The sequence below is a fragment of the Phaseolus vulgaris genome, chromosome 6 (genome assembly GCF_000499845.2).
Source record: "Phaseolus vulgaris cultivar G19833 chromosome 6, P. vulgaris v2.0, whole genome shotgun sequence".
Classification (NCBI taxonomy): Eukaryota; Viridiplantae; Streptophyta; class Magnoliopsida; order Fabales; family Fabaceae; genus Phaseolus; species Phaseolus vulgaris.
The window spans coordinates 16750463-16773992 of NC_023754.2; the positions used below are offsets into that span (position 1 = coordinate 16750463).

Here is a 23530-nt window from a genome sequence, read left to right on the forward strand (position 1 = left end):
GAACACTAAGTTTTACATTCTGATATGAGTACTAAGTTAGTTGTTGTAAAACTTAGCAAAAGCATATCATGTATGTTACATCATGAGTTAATTAATTAAGGAAACAGCATCTGTGCATTGTTTGGTGAAACAAATAACAAGGTAACAACTATGGACAACATGAATGGCTCATCAACTTGAACCACATAAAATAGGTGGACCACAAAAAATGGGGCTAGATAAGCAAAGGGGAGGAGTTATATTCTTACTAAACAAATCAAGAACTATAAAACATTGAAAATAATGCAATATGTAATCATATTGTCTGTTGTGTTGGATGATCAGCCTATCACTATCATTGAGGTAATAACCTTAATGTCCCATTAGTTCAAAAGCCATTTTCCTATCTACATATTTTCATAGTCTAGTGCTAGCTAGATTTACCTTGTTTCCTGCCAACCATGGCAACTAAAAGATTATAAGAGGGTGAAAAATAATGACCAAATAATGCAGAAAACAAAGCAGGATAATAATGCTAGAGTCCACGTGGGGAGCAAAAGCTTAGGAAATCTTTTTACGTGATTTTCAGCTCCACTATTTTCACCTCTCTGACAGATTGCTATTTTTGAAACTCTACTCTAGCTAACAAAACAACTTGGAACCATTCAGATTGCAGAATTCATAAGATTTCAATTTCAACCTCTTACATGAGAGGTTAAATGGTGATGACTAGTGAAATTTATTATAATGAAAAACTAAGCAACATGGGAATGAGTATGAGCATGACCATCTTTTCATTATTAAACAACAACTTCCATTACAATAATAAAAGAATAAAGAAGCTAGCTCTTGGACCCAAATCTTCCACTCTTCTTCCTCTATAAACAAAACATGGGGTTTCCCCCTCTACAATCCCAAAACAGATCAACCGCTCTCTTCTCTCAGCAATGCCTGGAAGCTTAAGGAATCTGTCACTTTCTCCCAAAATCTTCTCCTTCACCTTGCTTCTCTCATTAAACTGTCTTCTCTTTTTTCCATGTTGTTACTCCCTTGATGAGCAAGGTCAGATTCTTATAGCATGGAAAAACAGTTTAAACATCACTTCAGATGTGTTACCATCATGGAACCCTTCAGCCTCAAGCCCATGCAACTGGTTTGGGGTGTATTGCAACTCACAAGGAGAAGTGGTAGAGATAAACCTGAAGTCAGTGAACTTGCAAGGCTCATTGCCTTCAAATTTTCAACCTCTAAGGTCCTTGAAGTTTCTGGTACTCTCATCAACCAACCTCACTGGAAGGATTCCAAAGGAGATTGGAGACTATCTCGAGCTCACCTTTGTTGATCTCAGTGGCAATTCTCTCTTTGGTGAAATTCCAGAAGAAATTTGCAGCCTAAGAAAACTGCTGAGTTTGTCTCTCCATACAAACTTCCTTGAAGGCAGCATTCCATCCAACATTGGCAATCTATCAAGCCTTGTGAACTTGACAATCTATGATAATCATCTCAGTGGTGAAATTCCAAAGAGCATTGGCTCCTTAAGCAAGCTCCAAGTTTTCAGAGCTGGTGGCAATAAGAACCTCAAGGGTGAGATCCCATGGGAGATTGGAAACTGCACCAACTTGGTCGTGCTAGGACTTGCAGAAACCAGCATTTCAGGAAGTCTTCCTTCTTCGATCAAAATGCTGAAAAAAGTCAAAACCATAGCCATATATACAACTCTGTTGTCAGGTTCTATTCCAGAAGAGATTGGCAATTGCAGTGAGTTGCAGAACCTGTACTTACATCAGAACTCTATCTCGGGCTCAATACCAAGCCAAATTGGAGAACTCAACCAGCTTAAGAGTCTACTTTTGTGGCAAAACAATATAGTTGGTACTATCCCAGAAGAGCTTGGAAGCTGCACAGAGATCAAAGTCATAGACTTGTCTGAAAACCTTCTCACGGGTAGCATACCAAGAAGTTTTGGCAACCTTTTAAATCTCCAAGAGCTTCAGCTAAGTGTCAATCAACTCTCAGGTATTATCCCTCCAGAAATTTCAAATTGTACTTCCCTGAATCAACTGGAACTTGACAACAATGCTCTCTCTGGTGAGATTCCTGATCTTATTGGAAACTTGAAAGGCTTGACTCTTTTCTTTGCATGGAAGAACAGGCTATCAGGAAAGATTCCAGATAGTGTTTCTGAGTGCCAAGAACTTGAGGCACTTGATCTGTCTTACAACGACTTGATTGGTCCGGTACCCAGACAACTATTTGGGTTGAGGAACCTCACCAAACTTCTACTTCTTTCCAATGAGTTATCAGGCTTCATACCACCTGATATAGGAAACTGCACAAGCCTCTACAGGCTGAGGTTGAATCACAATAGACTAGCAGGTAAAATTCCCCCAGAGATTGGCAACTTGAAGAGTTTGAATTTTCTGGACATGAGCAGCAATAATCTCGCGGGAGAGATTCCTCCAACACTATCTGGATGCCAGAATCTTGAGTTTCTAGACCTTCATTCCAACAGTCTCACTGGTTCTGTTCCAGATTCTCTTCCCAAAAGCCTTCAGTTGATTGACTTGTCAGACAACAGGCTAACTGGTGCATTGAGTCACACCATTGGTTCATTGGCTGAGTTAACCAAACTCAACCTTGAAAACAATCAGATAAGTGGAAAAATCCCAGCAGAGATCCTGTCTTGTACTAAGCTACAACTTCTGGACTTGGGAAGCAATAACTTTGATGGAGAAATTCCCAATGAAGTTGGTTTAATTCCTTCATTGGAAATCTCTCTCAATCTTAGCTTCAACCAGTTTTCTGGTAAAATTCCATCCCAGTTCTCTGGTCTTACCAAACTAGGAGTGCTTGATCTGTCTCACAACAAGCTCTCAGGGAATTTAGATTCCCTCTCTGACCTTGAGAATCTTGTCTCCTTAAATGTTTCCTCCAATGGCTTCTCTGGTGAGTTGCCTAACACTCCATTCTTCCACAAACTCCCTCTCAGCGATCTTGCTGAAAATCAAGGTCTCTACATTGCCGGAGGTGTTGTAACTCCTGCTGACAAAGGTCATGCTTCATCGACCATGAAGTTCACTATGTCCATTCTCTTAAGCACCAGTGCAGTTCTAGTGCTGCTCACAGTCTATGTCTTGGTCCGTACTCACATTGCCAGCAAGGTTCTCATGGAAAACGAAACTTGGGAGATGACTTTGTATCAGAAGCTTGATTTCTCCATTGATGACATTGTCTTGAGTTTGACATCAGCCAATGTGATTGGCACTGGAAGCTCTGGAGTTGTGTACAAGGTGACAACTCCAAACGGTGAAACACTGGCAGTTAAAAAGATGTGGTCCTCAGAAGAGTCAGGAGCCTTCAATTCTGAAATTCAAACATTGGGGTCAATTAGGCACAAGAACATCATCAGGCTTCTGGGTTGGGGATCAAACAAGAACCTCAAGCTGCTGTTTTATGATTACCTCCCTAATGGAAGCCTAAGTTCACTGCTTCATGGTTCAGGAAAGGGAAAGGCTGAATGGGAGACAAGATATGATGTTATATTAGGTGTGGCACATGCACTTTCATATTTGCACCATGATTGTTTGCCTGCCATTATTCATGGAGATGTCAAAGCCATGAATGTGTTATTAGGTCCTGGATATCAACCTTACCTTGCTGACTTTGGCCTGGCAAGAACTGCAACTGAAATTGGTCACAATACTAACTCCAAGCCACTTCAAAGACATTACCTTGCTGGTTCATATGGATACATGGCTCCTGGTATTCATTTTATTCCTTCTAGTAAACTTGAATTAATTGAGTGATTAGTAAAATATGTTTTAGTTCCTCAAATTTTGGTTACATATCCTTTGAAAACAGTAGTTTTAGTTTTTAAATGAGGTGGTCTTGGTTCTTGACTTTATATATACTTTTTAACCTATGGATGGATCAAATCCAACATATCTAAAAAAGTACAAAGAACAAAAATTACCATTTTTAAAATATAGGACTAAAACTGATTTGATCAAAACATGAGAGATTTGAAACACATTCTGCCATTTTTCTCTTCTAATTTATTGACCCTTTGAACAGTACTAATTTCTGTTGTCTTTGGTTTATTCACAGAGCATGCATCTCTTCAGGCTATCACTGAAAAGAGTGATGTTTACAGTTTTGGCATGGTTCTACTTGAGGTTCTCACTGGAAGGCACCCATTAGACCCAACTCTGCCAGGGGGTGCACACTTGGTTCAGTGGGTCAGGAACCACTTGGCTAGCAAAGGAGAGCCTTCTGACATTCTTGACACCAAGTTGAGAGGGAGGGCTGATCCCACCATGCATGAAATGCTACAAACTCTAGCAGTTTCTTTTCTATGTGTAAGCACTAGATCTGAAGAACGTCCAACAATGAAGGATGTTGTTGCTATGCTGAAGGAAATTAGACCCCTTGAGACCTCAAGAACAGACTCTGATGCATTGAAGGGAGGTTTAACATCACATAATTCTCCACCACCTCCTAAGAATGTGGTTTCACATGGATCTTCTACATGCTCTTATAATTTCTCAGATAACTCAATCAGTTGAGAGCATGTATATACTTCATTCCAATTGTACATAGTCTAAAGCAGTGCCAATTAGAGGTGCCCTCAATTATTAAATTATTAATTAAATTATATTATAGTACTAATATAGTGTGGTCATTTTCTCCTTTTTAGTGTAATGTCACACAGAGGATGCAGATTTCAAGTATCCATATATATGTTTAATATATAAATAAATATATCTTCTTAAGCATTTTCCTAACTAATTTAGTTGCAAGTGCTCTAACTATGAAAAACTTGCATGAGACTCTTACCTTTGGATGGTGTGAAAGAAAATTAGAGTGAAAAGTGAAATTTGTAACTGTAGATAAAAAACTATAACTCAAATGCCAATTGAAATTGAATGAATAATAAGAAGATCTAAGTATGTTATATGATGAGTAGAATGTGGTGTAATTAAACATTGTATTTGAATTGTGATGGAATGAATATGAGGAATTAAAGAGATTTTCCTTAGGTTCCTGAGTGCCAACTGGGAACAGTGAAGGCTTAACTGTGTATTAAGAGAAGGACCTGAAATCTTGTGGAAAGTTGAAGCAATGATTGGTTGTTTTGGATATATGTGTTTAGAATTTATTGATGGAGAACAATATTCCATGATTCATTCTCTCTCTCTCTCTTTCTCTTACATCCCCACAAACACACACATCCAAGCCAGCCTTTCATAACAGTACTCACATGGTCCCATGTTCAACACCACATGTCCATGTGCTGTCTGAGAGAGACTCTCCAGTTTCCAACCATTCCAATGGAAACTTCATTGCTCAAATCACAAAAACTAACACTATCCTCTTCATTTTACATTCATGTTTACATTATAGTTCAACATATATGTTTCATTTTCACCATTTAAAGAGGATTAAATGATATGTGCATATAACAACTAACTCGGTGCAAACATCATCTTATAAGTCAGTTCTGTAAAGTATAGTTAAGTTTAAAGTATATTTCTTAATATGTTATCATAGTCATCTAAAGTCTATCCTAATAAAGAATTATTGAACTTATAAAGTCATCTGCTATCAGATTGCTATCGAATCAGTCATAAATATATCATTTCACACGTATGTCAGCCGAATTTATGAGGTTGATTTAGATGAAATTGAAATTAGTAAAGTTATGTACTAACTTGAAGTTATCTGGTTTGTGACACTGAAAGGTTGCATGTATCGTAGTCAAATGCACATGCATATATGCAGGACCATTATAAATGGAACAGTGAAGGATGACATTGAATAACTGCTCCCAAACCAACTTCAGGATTTGTAAGTCAAAGCTTTTTCCCATAATAAGTGCATAATGTAACTGATTCAAGGATTTTGAAATATTCATATATAAGATTTTGTATATACAAACCAAATCGTATGCATCACATTCTATTTAACAATTTAAAATAATATATTCATATAAATCTTGGTTCAAAACTTTCTCATTTTTACTTATTATAAACACTTAGATTCTTATTTAAATGTAGCACTAGCTCTATTTTATGTTATTTTTTAAAACCAATAATGAAAATTGTAAGATAATTATGATTTATTTTTAATTTCACTTTTAGTTTTTCATATTCTCATTTGTATGTATATATAGAAAGGCTTTCAACTATTACAATGGTAAAACTTTAATTCCTTTATCAGCTTTTTCTATATAATTTGCAAGTAGGAACAAAATTGTTGTGCACATATTGCAAAACAAGGGAATTTTCCATCATTTGCAAGGTTTGACAAAGCTCTTTGTATTTACTGAAATTCTTAAAGGAAACTATTTCACAGTATCTTTGAAAAAACCATTTTTGGCTTTACCATGGAAAGATAAGAGAAGGGAAAACAAATAATGTCAGAAAAATTCAAGAAACTTGAGAGAAGAACGAATTCCAGATATGTTACAACAAAATTAAAGCATGAATTGGAGTGTTATTTATTAAAAATTAAACATATGTTTTTGGTCTTTGTAAAAATAAGGAATTTTAATTTTTGGTCTTTATAAAGTTTTTTAAAAATTTTATCCTTCAAAAAAATTTAAAATTATTTTTAATTTATATAAAATTAATAAATTTGAAATCCATTTAAAATATACACCACTACGAAATTATTAAATATAAACCAATTTTAAAGACTAAAAATAATTAGTTTGTATATTGACTAAATTAGATATTATTTTAGAGTAAAAAACTATTGATTTCTACATTAGTTTTTATTATTGATAAATAATTTTTAAATTGGATATCTAATTAGTCACCAAGGTTTTAATAACTAATTATTTAAATTTTAAATTTAATAGCAAAAATCCTGGTAACTAATTAAATACTAATTTAGAAACTATTGATCAATAATAGAAATTAATTTGAAAATTAATAAATTTTTAGTCTGTAAAATAATATTTAATTTAATCAATATAATAATTAATTATTATTTTTTCTCTAAAATTGGTTTCTGTTTATGATTTTCTTGTAGTTATATGCTTTCTAAAATTGTAAATAACTATTTTTTATCTTAGTATTTATTTTAAATAGATAAATATAAATTATTTTAAGAATCTTGGAAAAAATGAACGTTTCATATTTTATCACATATAATAATACGTACATTTTAGAATAATTACTTTATTTTTCATCATTTTCCTATATACTTAAAGAGGTAGAAAAAAAAAAAGAATCAGCAGTATCATAGTTTTATTGATTTTATTTTTTTAGAATAAAATTTTATATAAGTTTTTTTATTGATAATGACAATTTATGTTTCTCATAAATAAAGAATAAATGTTATTTTTCATAGAAAGTTTTAGTGCAGAGACCGTGTACGAAAAGACTCCAAAGTCAAAGATATTTGAAGTCATGTGCATGTATCTTATCTTAAGGAGATAAATTCATTAAATGTTTCTTTTTGAAAAAAAAAATTCTCTTATATTTTCATTTCTATATTTAAATCTATTCAATAAGTTGTGTTATTATTTAATAATTAAGGAAACAGTAAACTGAGATGAATATCAAATATGTTAGCATTAGGAAACATTAATATATACTTTTAAGTAATTTTTTTAAGTAATTATCACAATAGTTTATCATTATCATTAATATTTTTCATACTATTATTATTTAATATAATTATTATTATTATATAAGTTATTAAAGTTGATATTAACAATTTACTGCCAGAAGAATCACCAAACCAAAACAATTTAGTAAATACAATTTATAATATTTTAAAGTGTAAAACATTATATATATTCTAATTAATTAAATTTATTATGAGTTTATTTTCCATAAGTTATTAATACAAAATTTACAGCTACCTTCCAAATACAGAACACATTAAAATTAAGTTCGAAAATAATTATTTCAAAAGTTAACAATTTTTAATGATATGATATTTTTTTTATTAGTTGAGAATATAAAATGGTTTCATGGTTTTTTATGCAACTGTGCCTCCAAAATAAATTCATTCATTTTGCAATTATAGTCAACTCTATATTAGCAACTAAGGTCTCACTTTTTACATTATCCATAATTTTTTATAATATCACTAAAAAAAATTATGAAATAGAAAATAATTTTAAAAACAAAAAATAATTAGTTGATATAATGACTAAATTAAAAACTATTTTAGAAACTATTTTTTTTTTAAATTAGTTTTTATTATTGTTAAATAGTTTTAAACTGGTATCTAATTAGTTGTTAAAGTTTTAATTACCAATAATATAATTTAGATTTCAAATTTTGTAGTAAAAACATTAGTTGTTAATTAGATACCAATTTAGAAACCATTTAACAATAATAAAAACTAATTTAGAAACCACAAATTTTTTTTAGTCTCTAAAATGTCTCTAATCTAGTTACTATAACAACTAGTTATTTTTGTTTTTAAATTTGATTTTTATTTCATGATTTTCTTGTAGTGTATATTAACATGCATAAATTCTAATTAAATAAACAATTTTTTTTAAATATAATATTAATTTTCATAAACTATATTTTGAAAGTTTTAGATAACACTTAAGTACAATTTTGGGTTATAAAAAAGACAAATTATTTTGTTTAGTTCGTCGTGCTAATTCCTTACTTAAACAAAGGATTATTTGAATAAGATTTTCTATAAGCTCTTAATAAATAAAAAATGATTTAACTTTTTCATACACAAAAAGTAATTAAGCGTAAGTAAAAAAATAAAATATTATAAAATACAACAAATATTTTATGAATTAACTCACACATGAATTAATTTTATAATTTAAAGAGAAACTATTTTTTCTTAGTGTTCTCTTTTAAAAAGAACTTTATATATATATATATATATATATATATATATATGGGTATTTAAGATATTAAAACAAAATAATATACTTTTATCATTATTGTAATCTAGATTATGTTCCAACCTATTGGCATGTCAGTATACTATTATTAAAATTTAAAATATGTTAATTGAAACAAAATTAATATTTAAACTATCAATCTATGAAATTTTTTACATAAATTATTTTCAGATAGAAATTTATTAAATAAAAATTAATTTTAAGAATTAAAATAATTAATTCCTATTAACTAAATTAGAAATCATCTTATAAACTAAAAAAAATTATTAATATTTAAAATGATTTTTATTATTAATAAAAATTTATAAAATAGTTTTTAAATTGATATATAACCACTAAATTTTAGTTATTAATTATTTTATATTCTAAATTAATTTAAAATTTAAAATATTAATAATTAAAATTTTATTAGTTAATTTAAATATTAATTTTAAAATCATTTTATTAATAATAAAAGTTATTTTAGATATTAATAATTTTTTAATTATAAAATAATATCTAAAGTGATTAATTATATTTTATATTTAAATTTAGTTGTGATTTAAGAATTTTTTTTATAATATTTGTTAAGCAAATTCTGCAAATTCATTGAAAGAACATAAGTTGTTGAATGGATTACGCACAATTGTTTTAGACATTTGTAATTTTTTATGATTCAAATTTTAAATTTTAGAATTATAATGTTTCAAACTTTATTTATTATTTCATGTATTAATAATTTTATTATAATAAAGAACAGATACTAAATTGAATTTTCCTATTATATAAAATATTTTTTAATATAGTTGAGATCCATTATCTTTATGAGACCAATAATGAAGATTAATTTTCACAACCGTGACTATAGGCCTACCAGAAGAAGTAATATCACGTGATATGTCACATGTCAAACCATTATGTGCCCTTTTCATGTATGGACCAAGAACATTCATGAATCACACCATCTTCCTTCTAGATCATCATTACATTATAATATTGACACTTTCATTTTTGAAAATAAATCTCTTAAATTATGTTTATATTACACAAAAGAATCAGATAAGATTTTGGATTATAAAATTAAAAGCTTTTTATCTTAAAAATATATATATTTTTATCAACAATTAAATAAAATGTTTTAGGACAACCTTTCTGATATTTGCTTGTATTTTTTTCTATACAACACTTATAAAAATTCACTTTCATGAGAAAAATAATGTATAAAGAAAAATCACAATAATTTTTTACAGCTTTTTTTTATATTCTTGAGATCTCCATGTGGTAACAAAGTTTTATTCAGATATACCGCAGACACATTTATAATTATTGAATAACATAGATAATGTTATATCTTATTTGTTTATAAAGTTATTTTGAGGACAAACATTCTAAGACAATCAAATATATGAGTGTCAATGGAATAATAAGACTTTCATGCATTAGTTTAAAGACGACGTGTTAAAGATTCAACAACAGTCAAAACATTGATCTGGTTGACAAACGAATTGAAGTTTGATGTCCTTTGTTATAAAAATTACAAAATCAATAATTGTTCATTTTATACTAAGTCTTTAGATGAAAAAAAAGTACAATTCAAAATAGTGAAATTACTCTTGAAGTTGAATTCATGCAATTCTCCAATTTGAAAGATGAAAATCATGTACTTACATCAATATCGTACTATGGTCTAATAGAGAGATTTTGGAGATTGATTATACTAAGTTTTTTATTTCAGTGTAGATGAATTGATAATGATTAGTAAAATAATTTTTTGAAGTCCTAATATATTTTTTACACTATTTAAGTTTTAAGAGTTTGATTTTTTTTTATTTTTTTTTTGAATTAAAATAAATATATTAATGTTTACAACATTAAATTAGTGAATAAAAAACTCATAAGTTGATTAAAAGTGTGTGATAGAATGTAAGATGTTAAGGTTGAGTTTCACACAACTACCTATCCAAATAATTATGAATAAACTTATCTTAATTAATCTCAATTATATCATCAATGCACTTATCTATTAAAATTTAAATTTTGAAGAAATTGAACCTAAATGGATTGAAGATAATCTCCATCTCTTGACAATTATAACCAATCAATTAGTCATAAGTGCTTTAATAAAGTGAAATAGCAATAAACATATGAACTGATAACATCTTTCGAGAATTTTGTAAATACCTTAATTGAAAAGAATCTTGAACAAAAACATGTACACAAGAAAACTCAGTGACACAGAGATACGTATTGATATACCAAGTTGCAAATTACAAAAACATGCTCAAAATACAAGGAATGCGTGGCACATACATATTAACCTCAAAACCTCAAAGTTTGTATAGAATTGTGTGAGGAACTCAAACAATGATTGTAGTTCCTGTACAAAAAAAAAATACTACAAAAAAATGCTCACTGTGTAAGATGAAAACCTCAAGATAAACCAAAAAACTTTCCACGTGGGGTAGATCGGCTTCTTATAAATTCAGGCGTGGATGCATTTCTTCCTTCTTTAAGATTGCTTGCTGAACCATTCAAAACTTTGTTTTCAACTTTGCTAACCAATAAATGTTCTCCTGCTTGAACTATTCCTCTGCATGTGGACAAAAAGGTTCTATTATCATTACCAGTGATGCTACTATGTTTGCATATGCATTTATGAGCTTGTAGTAACATGATTGTTGTTTGGATAACAAAGACCAAAAAATTGATTTTGACACTATTGTTTGGATACTGTAATCAAATTGATTTTGAGTGTGTTATTACCAAAATAGCTTAGTCAAACAAAGGGTATATACAGAACAAATAACATCAGATTAGTGTTGATGCAAAAGCTACTTCTGATACTTTTTATAAGTAAAAAGTAAGAAAAAATAAAAAAACAGTTCTTTTATAAGTTAAAATTAACTCAGGAAGTTAAGAGTCCTTTTGTAGAAAAGTAACACAAATTTTCTTTAACATTAATTTCTTTCATAAGTGTTTTTGAAAAAGTTTATCCGAAGTTTAAAACTTGGAATCATGTTTCAACATAATGAAAACACAGCCTATGTTAGCCATACCTTGATTCAAGGTTCTGAAAATTCCTTGCAAAGTTCTGACGTATCTTTTTGAGACTTAAAGCATCATGGACAGCAGACTCCATAAATATAAGATCATTTTCGGCCTCGGAGTAATCATTCTTTGGAGGTGGCTCCACATTACTTTCACTAGTAAATTCCATCTCAGGAATGAATGGTGAGGTCAAATCAGGCTTTTGAATCTTAAAGGGTGATAGTTGATTATGCTTGGCCTTAGCCTTACTCTCAACCTTGCTTTTTCTGATCCCACCTTGTCTTACTGCACTAAGTGCTTGCTTGAATTGTTCCTCTTCATTTTCTTGATGAACTTTCTTATAGTTGAGCTTCTGGAGATTGAAGATTGTTTCCGAAATGTTTTCATGCTTTACTTGCTCTTGTGAATTCACATACATTCTTGTGTTATTGTCAGTGGATGCAACCACTGGCATTGTGACAAGGGATTTGTTAGCAGCTGGAAATGGATGCTTTAATATTGGTTGGTTGTCTATTGTTTCAGTTTTGACCTTGCTTTTAATGGATGTCCCTCTATCATTGGATTGTGATCTTCTCACTGGAGGGGATGGTGATCTTCCCTTCCCTGAGCTCACTAACTTTTCTTCAGTCAGGAAAGACATTTTTGGCATAGAGTCCTTGTCCATAAATGTTGAGGGAAATCGTGACCTTCTTTGCTTACCTGAAGAGCAACTTCTAGACTGAAAAAAGAATTTCAACTTAAGTTAGAGAATATATGAATTCTGCATCAACATGGCACGATATCCAAATACATATTTACACATATTTCTTATAATTAGGTATATATTTTATTTAGCTACCTCAAAGCTTCTATCATCCATAAGTCTTTGACCAGTTTCATGCTTCGTATTGCCATTGGTACCATATTTTGGTAATTGAAAAGGTGAAACAGCTCTTGGTTTTTGAGAATCAATGGCGTTTCTAGCATTCCCAGCCTTCCACTGATCCAGTTCTGCTTCCTTCCTCTCCAATGCCAATTTGAGATTTGATATCTAAAAAAATAAAGAACCGTTTACATATGTTGTGCATGTTACATTCAAAATTGCACTACTTGTGACTAAAACGCAAACCTCTTCCTTTAGTTCTCGGATTTCACCAGTTTCTTTGTTAGATTGCGCAGCCCCAAGTTCAATGGATGAAACCCTCTCAGCAAACTTGAGTGTGCTAATTGTCTCTCCAAAAGCATTAAGTTCAGGATTTATATGAACAAACATCAAAGTTTTTGCATGCCCTCCTATTGATAAAACAAAAGAAACACATATCTCAAGTTAATTTTACAGAAATTCAAACAAGCAAACAACTATGACAATAACCAAATTAATACCAGTATTTAAATTTCTAATCACGTATCAAAGCCTAATCTAACAGCCTGGTCCCAAAAGAAAGATTGTACATATAGTGGTCAAATAGTAGTAACACCTGTTCTAACAATATGGTTGGCATAAGAGAAATGGAAAAAAAATCCAAATCTTAATGCTGCTAAGTAACTTGCATCAAAGGAGAAAAAATTACATGGGAAAATGTTACCTAAAGAGTCTTGTAAAACTTGTGTGAGCTTGCTATTTCTATAAGGGATATGGGGATTCTTCTGTGCCAAGGCAGAGATAACATCCCCAAGTGCAGAAAGTGATCTATTTATATGTTGAGCTTCCTTTAGTCTCTCACCAACTGCCTCAGATTTGTCAACCCTCTCACTTCCAGCCAAATCCACAAGATGGAGACAACCTCTGAGAATGGAGTTGGAAACTAACTCCCTTCCTCTAACATGAACAGTCAAAACACTGCAAAAAGTAAGAACTTTTGTTAAATATATTTGATGGTTGTTGGTTATCCATCTATGTTCATGAAGATGTCATTTTACCTATGGGAACGACTGCTTCTCTCATTTAGAGCTGTAGCACCCACGGCACGGTTCTTCTGACCAATTCTCATCAAGTCTAGAACATCTTGAGTACAGGTAACTGGAACTAAAAAGGCATCAGGGACATTGATGCCATTCATTTGAGAATTGTTTCGTATGTCTAATGTATGTCTTGTTAAGGAACTGATATAACTACATAAATTTCATTCTTAATATCTGTATAAGAATTTGAACTGCCTTGCTGAAGAAAAAATTACGATAGAACACTGCTTAAAGGATATCTTCTGTTAGAGCCATCAGTGACTAGCAAATCTCTCACTTGTTCATTGTATATTTCAATCATCTGAACGAAAACTTCATATTTTATGGAATCAGACCTTTCCTTTGATATATGAAATAAATCACCCAATGCCCTATAGTTTACACCCCATGTGTCTTCTGTTGTAAGATCAGGGCCACTCTACACAAGCAAGTTGATCACATTAATATGCATAATAAAAAAATGATGAAACAAGAAAATGTATCATAATCGAAGGTCTACAAAAAGGACATTTTTATCAATTTATGTTGACAAAGAACAAGATACTTAATTTAAATTTGTAAGTGAGCTGTTAAGTTAGAGGTTTGGTAAAGTTTCAAATAAGGAAGTTTTCGAAAGAAATGGCTCCAAACCAAGGTTTTAACTAGTACTACAGGAGTCTTTAAACCCAACAAATCATGTGACAGTGTTTAAACATGTACCATATAACACAAAAGTAGAAGGAATATCATATGATTGGTGGTAAATAATACATGGATATCCCATGAAAAGAAAGCCAATGGTTGTAAGTTTAAAACCACATACATTGTGTTATCGTTTGTGTAAACAACAGTCAATAATAGTTTAATGAATCAACATTATGTAAGATAAACTAAAACTATTATGCATGTCTCATACCATTGTGTATGTTTTCCCTGAGCCAGTCTGCCCATATGCAAAGATGCATACATTATAACCATCCAGAACGGATCTGATCAAGGGCTGAGTGTCAGCATAAATTTGTTCTGCACATGACAAAAAAAAAACATCATGAAAAGCATCAAATGAGAACCAACATGATAAAAACTCTTAGAAACGTAATTCATTAGTAAGAAAACCATAAATTTATTATGAACAAGGGAAGATTTTACTGACTGAATATTAAACAGGAAAAAGAACTTTCCTCCAAGTATTTCAATTTCACAAAAGGACAATGCTCAATTTATAAACAATACAGAGCTAATGAATCTCTTCCTCTAACTAACTAACTAACTAATATTGCCTAACTAACTGTGTTAATCTTTCTCTTAACTTCTAACCTAAACACTCCTCCTGTCCAAGGAATCGAAATTTGAACATGATTCCAGCATTGATACCTTTCCAACACTTTACAACACATCTTTGACACTTCTCAACACTTGACCCAATACCTCCATATATGAATGGATACACCAAGAACACTAGTACTATTAAACATTTCAAATTTATTTTCAACATTTAGAAAAGTAAGTTGAAATCTAATATAAATTATTTAGGGTAAATGATCAAATTGAACCTTAAACATGTGTGACTGCCATTTTATTGTAGAACAAATCAATAAAGTATATCCTGCAAGATGTAGAAAATTAAACTACCTTGTGTTACAGTTGTTCCAAAAACCTTATTGAATGAAAATACTCGTCTAGAATCTTTTCCATGCTTAAGGGGATTTACGATCATCATATCTCCATTTTCTCCAATATAGTCGACCGTAGACTGCCCATTTGATTGTCCTGGTAAGAATGGCCTCACTCTACAATACACCCTAATGGCTCCTGTAAAAAAGAAATTTAATCAATCAAACTTTAATGAATAAGTTGATCCATTAAATTCATTGCTAGGAACCTGGATTATTATGCACCTTTGAGGTCTTGTACTTGATTGTATAGAAGCCGGTTCTCCTCCAAAACTTTGTGGTAGGAAGTGGAGGCCACTTCAAGGCTTTTGATATGATCCTCTAAGTAAGGCATACAACTCAATCAATCCAAATATTATCATATTAAAACACTTCTACAAACAAGATAAGGAAAACCAATTCTTAGATGGTTACCAAGCCTACTAAATTCTTCTTCCCACTCTGATTGAATTTGTTTGACCTCCAATTTTGTTTCCTCAAAAAAGTACTTCATACCCTGAAGCGGGAGGAAAAGCTTAGCACATATGTAGAAGTAACAACCAACAATAGCAAAACTCCTAGCATCCAATTTATACCTCAAGTTGTTTCTGTTGAGTATCGATTACTTCAGAATATTTTGCAGAACAATTGGCTTTTTGTCGATAACTATCACGTTTTCCACCACAATTGCAGAATTTGGAGAAGTCATTTGATGCCAGGCTACTTCTTTGGCTAAGATATAGTGAGATGGTTTCTATGAACTCTCTCTTTGAGAGACAACCCATGTCACCTTTCAATATTTTCTTCAAGAAAAGTCCAAGCTGCAAAGAATTGTTAAGAAGTGTAATTTGGAAAACCATTAGAAGGAAAAGGAAAATGTTAAATGAATGGCAATAGTGAAGTTTGGAAACAAACGTGAATTGCATACAAAAATTAAACTATGGAGTACCTGAGTGCCCTGAGAAACAAGCAAAGATGAGAAATCCTTGACTACCTTGCTGAGTAAGGTATCAATTACCTACAAATTGTCACCCATATCACAGATAAGACTGCATGAAGAAAAGAAAATCTTTATGCAGATTATTTTTGGAAAAAAATCTGACACAATAACCTTATTTGCCAGTCTTATACTGTCAGTAGCAGTTCAATTTCAACTGACATTATATTTGCCTATCTTGTTTTCCTAAAATTTGGTTCACACCTAACTCAACCTACAAAATAAACTTATAAATTGAAATTTGTAGCTTCTTTATATACTTTATTTGATCTTATCATGTGAGATTTCCAACACAACCTCATGTTAAAGATTAGATATAAAGTTTACAAAACTGAACATCTGCAAGTGATCCTATAGCTACCAAATAGCAAGTGGTCCCTAAGTCCATCAACCGTCATTAGGTTTAAACTTAATATAACACTACAAAACCGATTTGTCTAGTGAGGTTTATCCCATTTATATACTTTAATTCTAAGATATCTACTAAGAGCTTCTCATGCATAGCTTAGTGAGTAAAATACTCTTATTATATATTCATATATTAATCTTTCTAGAAACAGGTTTTGTAAAAGTTAGAATAGAAGCTACAGCAGTACAACAAACTGGAAAGGATCTTACCGACCATTGCATTCAGAGGCAGATCTTCAATCCCATTGGCCTCTCTAAGGTAAGCCTGAAGAAGTCTGAGTCCAAAGTGATCATAAAGGAAAGCCAGAGCATTGGCAGTTCTTGTTTCTTCAATCAAGAACTCTTCAGATAATTGAAGAAATTCTAGCAGTTGTTCATACTGTGATGATTCTGACTCATCCAGTGATTCATCAGCACTTTCACTGCCAACTATGGAGGAAGGAGACTTCTTTGGAAAGGAAGTGATCCTCACAGTTCCACCATACCTCCACACACCAACCCCACCAGATAACTTCCATTCATAAAACCCCTTCAAACATAGAATGCAGTCCACAACTTTATTGGATGAACCTCCCTGCATTTTCAAGTTTTAAAACACAAATCATTTACAGAAAACTCAAAAGTAGTGTCAAAATCAACAAACAGATAAAATCTATTACTGAGGGTGACACTTGGTATCATCTTCAATAGCAAAATGGCAAGATGTGTTCTGAACAATCTTTTTTTTTTTGGAATTGTTTCATTTGCCAAATTTTTTGTTTGGAAATATATAAAATTTAAATTGATTTTATATCAGGACATTTAAAAAATTATGTAAAGAAAAATCCAAATTTGGTCGAATTTGAATGGAACTGTGTTTTTTTTCAGTTTTAATTGATAATTTAAACTTTGCTTCTTTTAGCATTATAAGTAAAATAAGAGTGACTGACATATGATTACTATTTTCCGGATATTTTAAAATTAAAATGTAAAAACGTAAATAACTTGTATGAAAATATTTGAAAATATATAGAACGTACATAATCAATTCAAATATAATTTAAAAAGTATATATATATATGTGTAGGGGAGATTGTAACTAAAATCTAGAAACCATTTTCAAATATAGCTGGAAATCTAATAATCAATATAAAATAGTTTTAATCCTCCTGTAATTTTTTTAGTTATTTTTACCTACTACAAAAAATAATGAATATTTTTTTATTTTCAAAAATATTAAACATACTTTATTTTCATTAAATATTTTTTAAAAGTACTAAAAGATTGAACATATTAATTAAACCAGATAAAATTCATTTAATCTTAGAATTTAATTAAAATTTATCGACCAATATGTACTTTTTTATTCTATCAACAGATTATCAATAAATGTATTAATCAATTTATATAATCTATACCTAAAAGTATTTCTCATTTTAACGTTTTTTTTTACATATTTTATTCTTATTAATATAAGATATTTCATTGATTTTATTTTTATATAAAAAATAATGTGAAATAAATAATAAGTTTCCTCATATACTTTACAATTTTAACATTATAAAATATATTCCATTTTATTATTTTTTATATTTTTTACACAGTTTTTACTTATTTTATCCTAATATTTGGTAACCAATGTTTTAGTTTTTATAATATAAGAAAAACCGGTTTGAAAATATTTTTATCATAATTATAACACCTAGTAAAAAGTAATTATTTATTAGCTATTTTCTACATGGTTATTATAATTTTATTTGAATATTTATTTTTATTATGACTATAATTATTAGCGAAAACACATCCGTATTTTTAAAATATTTTTCGTATAATATTATTATATTATAAATTTATAATAATCTTTTAATTAATCTATAATAAATTTACAAGTAAGCTGTAACATATTTATTTATATATATATATATATATATATATATTATAAAGAAGAGGATAGTTCTCTTAATACATTACAGATATAGATACTACGGTAAATACACGAGTGTGTCCATTTTTTAAAATTTAATAAAAAAAAAATTGGTAAATATTTATATGAGTTATTATAAATATTTAAATATAATCACAATATTATAAAATAATTAAGAGTAAAATAGAAGTATTAGATATGCATTTTTTTTCTATATACGTTATGAGAAACATGTGAGTATATAGTGTGTCTATCTTTCTACTATGATAAAAAAAAAAAAAGGTAAACAAATATCATGATTATTAAAATAATTTTTTTTATGAAATTTAATAAATAAAATATGTTAATAAAATTAATTATAAAATAAATAATTTTTTCTTATAAATAATTAATTAAATTTAAAGAAAACAATTACAAGATGTAAAAGATAAATAATAAAATAAATTATATTAATAAGGATATAATTAATAACGAGAGATGTGTACACGAAAAATAATTATGAGTTTATTCTCTTTTTTTGCTATTAAAATGGTATTTCCACCAGTAACTATGTTGAACATGTAAAAAAAAAATAGACTATAATTCCCTATAAAATAATTCATTAAAAGAAATCAACAATGCACAACATACTTCAAATTTTATTGCTTTTTAAAACTAACAAATTTTTTTATTAATTATTAATAATCTTATTTATTATTATGGAGGAGTAAACCAAAATAATTCATTAATTGAATGATTAAAAAGTGAATGAAAATAAATAAATAAATAAATAGATAAATAGAAAATCCAAGGACCAAACCTTCTCCAGATCAGATGCTTCAAATGTGAGAAGCTTCATATCATTAACAGCCTCTAAGAAATTCCTCATGTTCTCAAAATACTGAATTGCTGAGTGGGCCGCACCCTCTGCACATTGAACAGCAAGCCCAGGATTCTCCACCACCTATCCAGCCCATAACACAAAATAACCAAATAAAAAAACCAACTGTCATAATTAACTCTTTTACTTCCTGCACCTAATAATTTCCTAACCTGCACCTATCATTAATGTGAAATGACAAAAATGTTATCTTTTGTTTTTAAATAGAACTGAGTGGCATTAAATTTGCATATTAATATGTAAAGTGAACCTTGAGAACAGCACCAGGGTTGACTTTGTTGAGGACATTGCAGAGAATGAGGCCATTGCGAAGAGCAAGGCAAAATTCTTCTTCTGAGGGTGATGCACTCAGTGACAATGACCCAACATTGTCCATTTGGCGTAGCCATTCTGTTGCTTTGTATCTTCTCCAAGCTTCCACCATTCAACAAAAACCAAACCATTTTCATCACAACACAACTAAGATCATTGCATATAAATAACAATGGCCTCAAAAACACTGCATAAACATCTGCATTCTACTTTCAAATGTTGTTCTTTCACAAAGATTAAAGTAAGTGAAAGATGTAATAGGAAGTAATCAAAAAGATAGAGAACAGTTGTATTATGTCAAAGTCATTAAAGAAAAGTTAAGGAACTGTTGTTGGAAGTTAGGTACAATTTTCTTTTAAATTATGTAAACAAAAAATAAGGACACTAGAATTTATTACTAACAGCAAAGTGACATTTGCAATGTTACAGATTTATGGTGCTCCTTGCTGAGATGTAGGGTCTTGATAATCCATAATGCCAAACATTATGCTCTAAAATCATAATTAGGGAACCCTTTTGGTTATAAATAAGATACTTGATGGCAAAAAATTTGGTCCCAACCCTTAGGGACAAGGGCTGAGTCCTACACCTTAATTGAGTGGTGGGGTGCTAACCCATTTTAGTACAAACACTTTCCACCACTCACTACTCCTCATCATCAATCTCTTGCTACATCTCATTCTTTTTTTCTTTTCTAGCTACCCACACTTTGTTTAACATATAAACCTAACTTTTTGTATTTTAACATTGCTTTTTCTGCTTTTGCTAAGTAAAGGGGTCCAAGTAATGATTTGGTTGACCCAAAAAGAAAAGAATAAATAAATAAATTATGTCAAAAGAACCAAATGATATGTTCTTTTTTTTCTTTTCATTGGGTCATAAGAAACAAACATCACACCTAGAAACGTGCCTCAACTTAAGCATCTTTTGTCAATTATCTACCTTTTGACAAAGAACTATTGTCTTCTTTTTTATTTTCAGGAAGAGGAACTTCACACCACAGATGTGTGCAACGATTTCTGTTAAGAAAGTTATTCCTACTTTCATAAATTTGCAGGCTGTGTTCTATGTATCCTTTTGCTACTTCCAATAAGGTTTTCCAAGAGAAGAAAGTACTACTCCCAATTTAGGATATCAACTCTTTCAGCAAAGTGAACTGTTCCCTCCATTTCAAATTTATCCATGTTAAAGTTTTTATACAAGAACAAGAAAAAGTAATCACTGTAAGATAATAGTGTGAATGGATCAAATAGAATATTTTTTCAATATTTATTATAACAAAAAGCATAAAAAATGCTAAAGTGTAAATCAATTTGAAATATTAACATTTTGTATACACTGTGAGTGTGCAAGTTTTGTCTAGTATCAATCAATCTTCAATCCCCATGTTCTTAAAAAATATTAATTATTGTAAAATACAAACATAAAATTATTCCATTCAGGGATATTGAAAAATAATTCATACCAATAATAAAATATGAAGATTAAACTATAATAATACTTACATATATGATATTAAACTGCATTACACTTATACACCTGTATTTATATTATAAGTAGATTTAATGGCATGCATGGTGTGACATTAAAGAAGCATACCTGCTTCCTCTGCCTTCCTCTGTGCCCATTCATTATCATTGAAACCTTCCTCTGTGACAGTGCATGAAGCCTCTTTGTTCATGGTGGTGACCAAACCCTTCAATCCTCTCTTTGAAGGAGATGTGAAAAATGAGTTTTGGCAACTCTCTTGTGGCATCTCAATTTCTCTGATAATCAACCAAGAAAATTATCAGATGACAGCTTAGTATCATAAAAAAAGATTCATACACATCACAATTCATATGTACGACATCAGAATCAATAAATCGATTGTGGGTAGCTTGATACATATATTGCAAGAACTAAACTTTTCACATGATCAATTCTTATTTGGATGCAAACCAAAGAAAAAACAAAAACTTGATCAACAAGTGTGGATAGATTTTCCTTATCAATAATAACATGGTTATAAAAGAAAAGCAAGAAACATTGCAGAAAGAAGAGTAAAATTACCTGGGGAAGTGAATGGTTGAGAAGAAGAAGTGAAGGTTATGGAAATGGAAAGAGGGTTTTGTTGTGATGGTGTTTTGAATGAATAAGCATTGAAAAGAAAGAAGAAGGTTATTGTGTTGAATGCATAATTGGTTTCCGTGTTAATGTGTGAGTGTGGAAACTGAAGAAAAAAACAGAGAAACACATGAAGCCAATTTCAAACGTCGTTATTGGCATTCTCATACTAATATAGGACCAATGACGGCGTCAATTCACGGAGATTCTACCTATTCGTGCCGTCATATAATCTTCTCAATAAACTAAAATTGAGAAAATAAATTTTATAACAACTAGAAAAATAATTAAGTTTTAAATTAAGGTTATAAAATCAATAAAATTAGTATACTCAAATAGTTTCTGATCAGAGGATAACATAGTTTTTTTTCTTACTTCATTAATATATTTTGATTAAATGTATATATATTAATGAATTAATAAAAATTATTATGGAACCATTTTTTAAAACATGAAATAAGTGCTTCTGAGATAAACAGTTTTCAGAGTTCATTTATTAAAGAAATGGATAGAAAAAATATTTCTTGTTTATTAAATGAACATCTAAAAACATAAATTACTTATTTTATTAAAAAAACACTCGTTTTAAAAAATAAATGAAAAAAAAATTAGATATATATATATATATATATATATATCTTTTAAAATATTATTTACCATATACAATACCTATGTAATTGGATGACACTCAATTCTAAATAAATTGATACTCCTCTAATTGAGATGTAATAATTTTTTTTTAATTTTAACAAAATTCTATTGTAAACATGATGTTTTAATAAAAAAAACTTTAAAAATTGAATATGTATACAAAAATTACAATAATTAATGCACATGTTAACTAACTGAATTAGATTTCATTCACAATTTTATAATTTTTGGTTTTATAATCTTATATTACATTTTTCATAAAACAATAGAGAAAAAATAAACGGATCATTACCTATATTTACCAAAAAATTGTATTAAAAGATCAATCAAAATGTTACTTTTTTACAGTATCATTGTATATAATAATTATTATAATAATAATAATAGTGGTAGTAATATTTTAAAAATAATTATACAAGACAAGGAATTAAATTAAAAATGAAGTAAGTTTTAATAGTATTTATTATTAACTATACCGACAATATTATTTATTATTATTAAATAAGTAATTAAAGACAATAACGTTATGTATAAATGACACGAGAAGACACTTCCTACCAGTACTGTTGTCTACTCAATGTTCTCAATCCATACAGATTAAATTTCTGTTTTAGAGAGTTAATACTTTTTCTATTCATTTATTATTATAACTTCATCTTTAATAATTAAACTTACCGTTAACTAAAATGTCATAATAATGAAAATTCATTTTTTTTATATGTTTCTTTGTATTTTTCCTTTTGAGGCTAAATATAAAAATTCCAAAATTACTTATATTTAAAATAGTATATATAGAGAAAAT

General features: G+C 29.6%; 2 protein-coding genes across 2 annotated transcripts; one reads left to right on the forward strand and one right to left on the reverse strand.

Annotated features, from left to right (window-relative positions):
• Positions 1-593: 593 nt before the first annotated feature.
• LOC137831383 (LRR receptor-like serine/threonine-protein kinase RGI3) lies at positions 594-4754 on the forward strand. The gene is made up of 2 exons (XM_068639042.1): positions 594-3741; positions 4087-4754. Exons 1-2 carry the CDS (start codon positions 927-929, stop codon positions 4542-4544), a joined length of 3273 nt encoding a protein of 1090 aa, XP_068495143.1. The 5' UTR covers positions 594-926; the 3' UTR covers positions 4545-4754.
• Positions 4755-11064: 6310 nt separating this feature from the next.
• On the reverse strand, positions 11065-22225 carry LOC137831386 (kinesin-like protein KIN-14F). Its single transcript, XM_068639045.1, has 18 exons — positions 22024-22225; positions 21571-21737; positions 19910-20073; positions 19579-19722; positions 17091-17450; positions 16421-16489; positions 16068-16292; positions 15907-15988; positions 15718-15813; positions 15452-15631; positions 14736-14842; positions 14080-14258; positions 13799-13963; positions 13465-13718; positions 13008-13171; positions 12738-12929; positions 11908-12617; positions 11065-11441 (listed from the first exon to the last, which is right to left on the reverse strand). The coding sequence occupies exons 2-18, from the start codon at positions 21725-21727 to the stop codon at positions 11282-11284; spliced, it is 3408 nt and encodes a 1135-aa protein (XP_068495146.1). The 5' UTR covers positions 21728-21737; positions 22024-22225; the 3' UTR covers positions 11065-11281.
• Positions 22226-23530: the final 1305 nt, after the last annotated feature.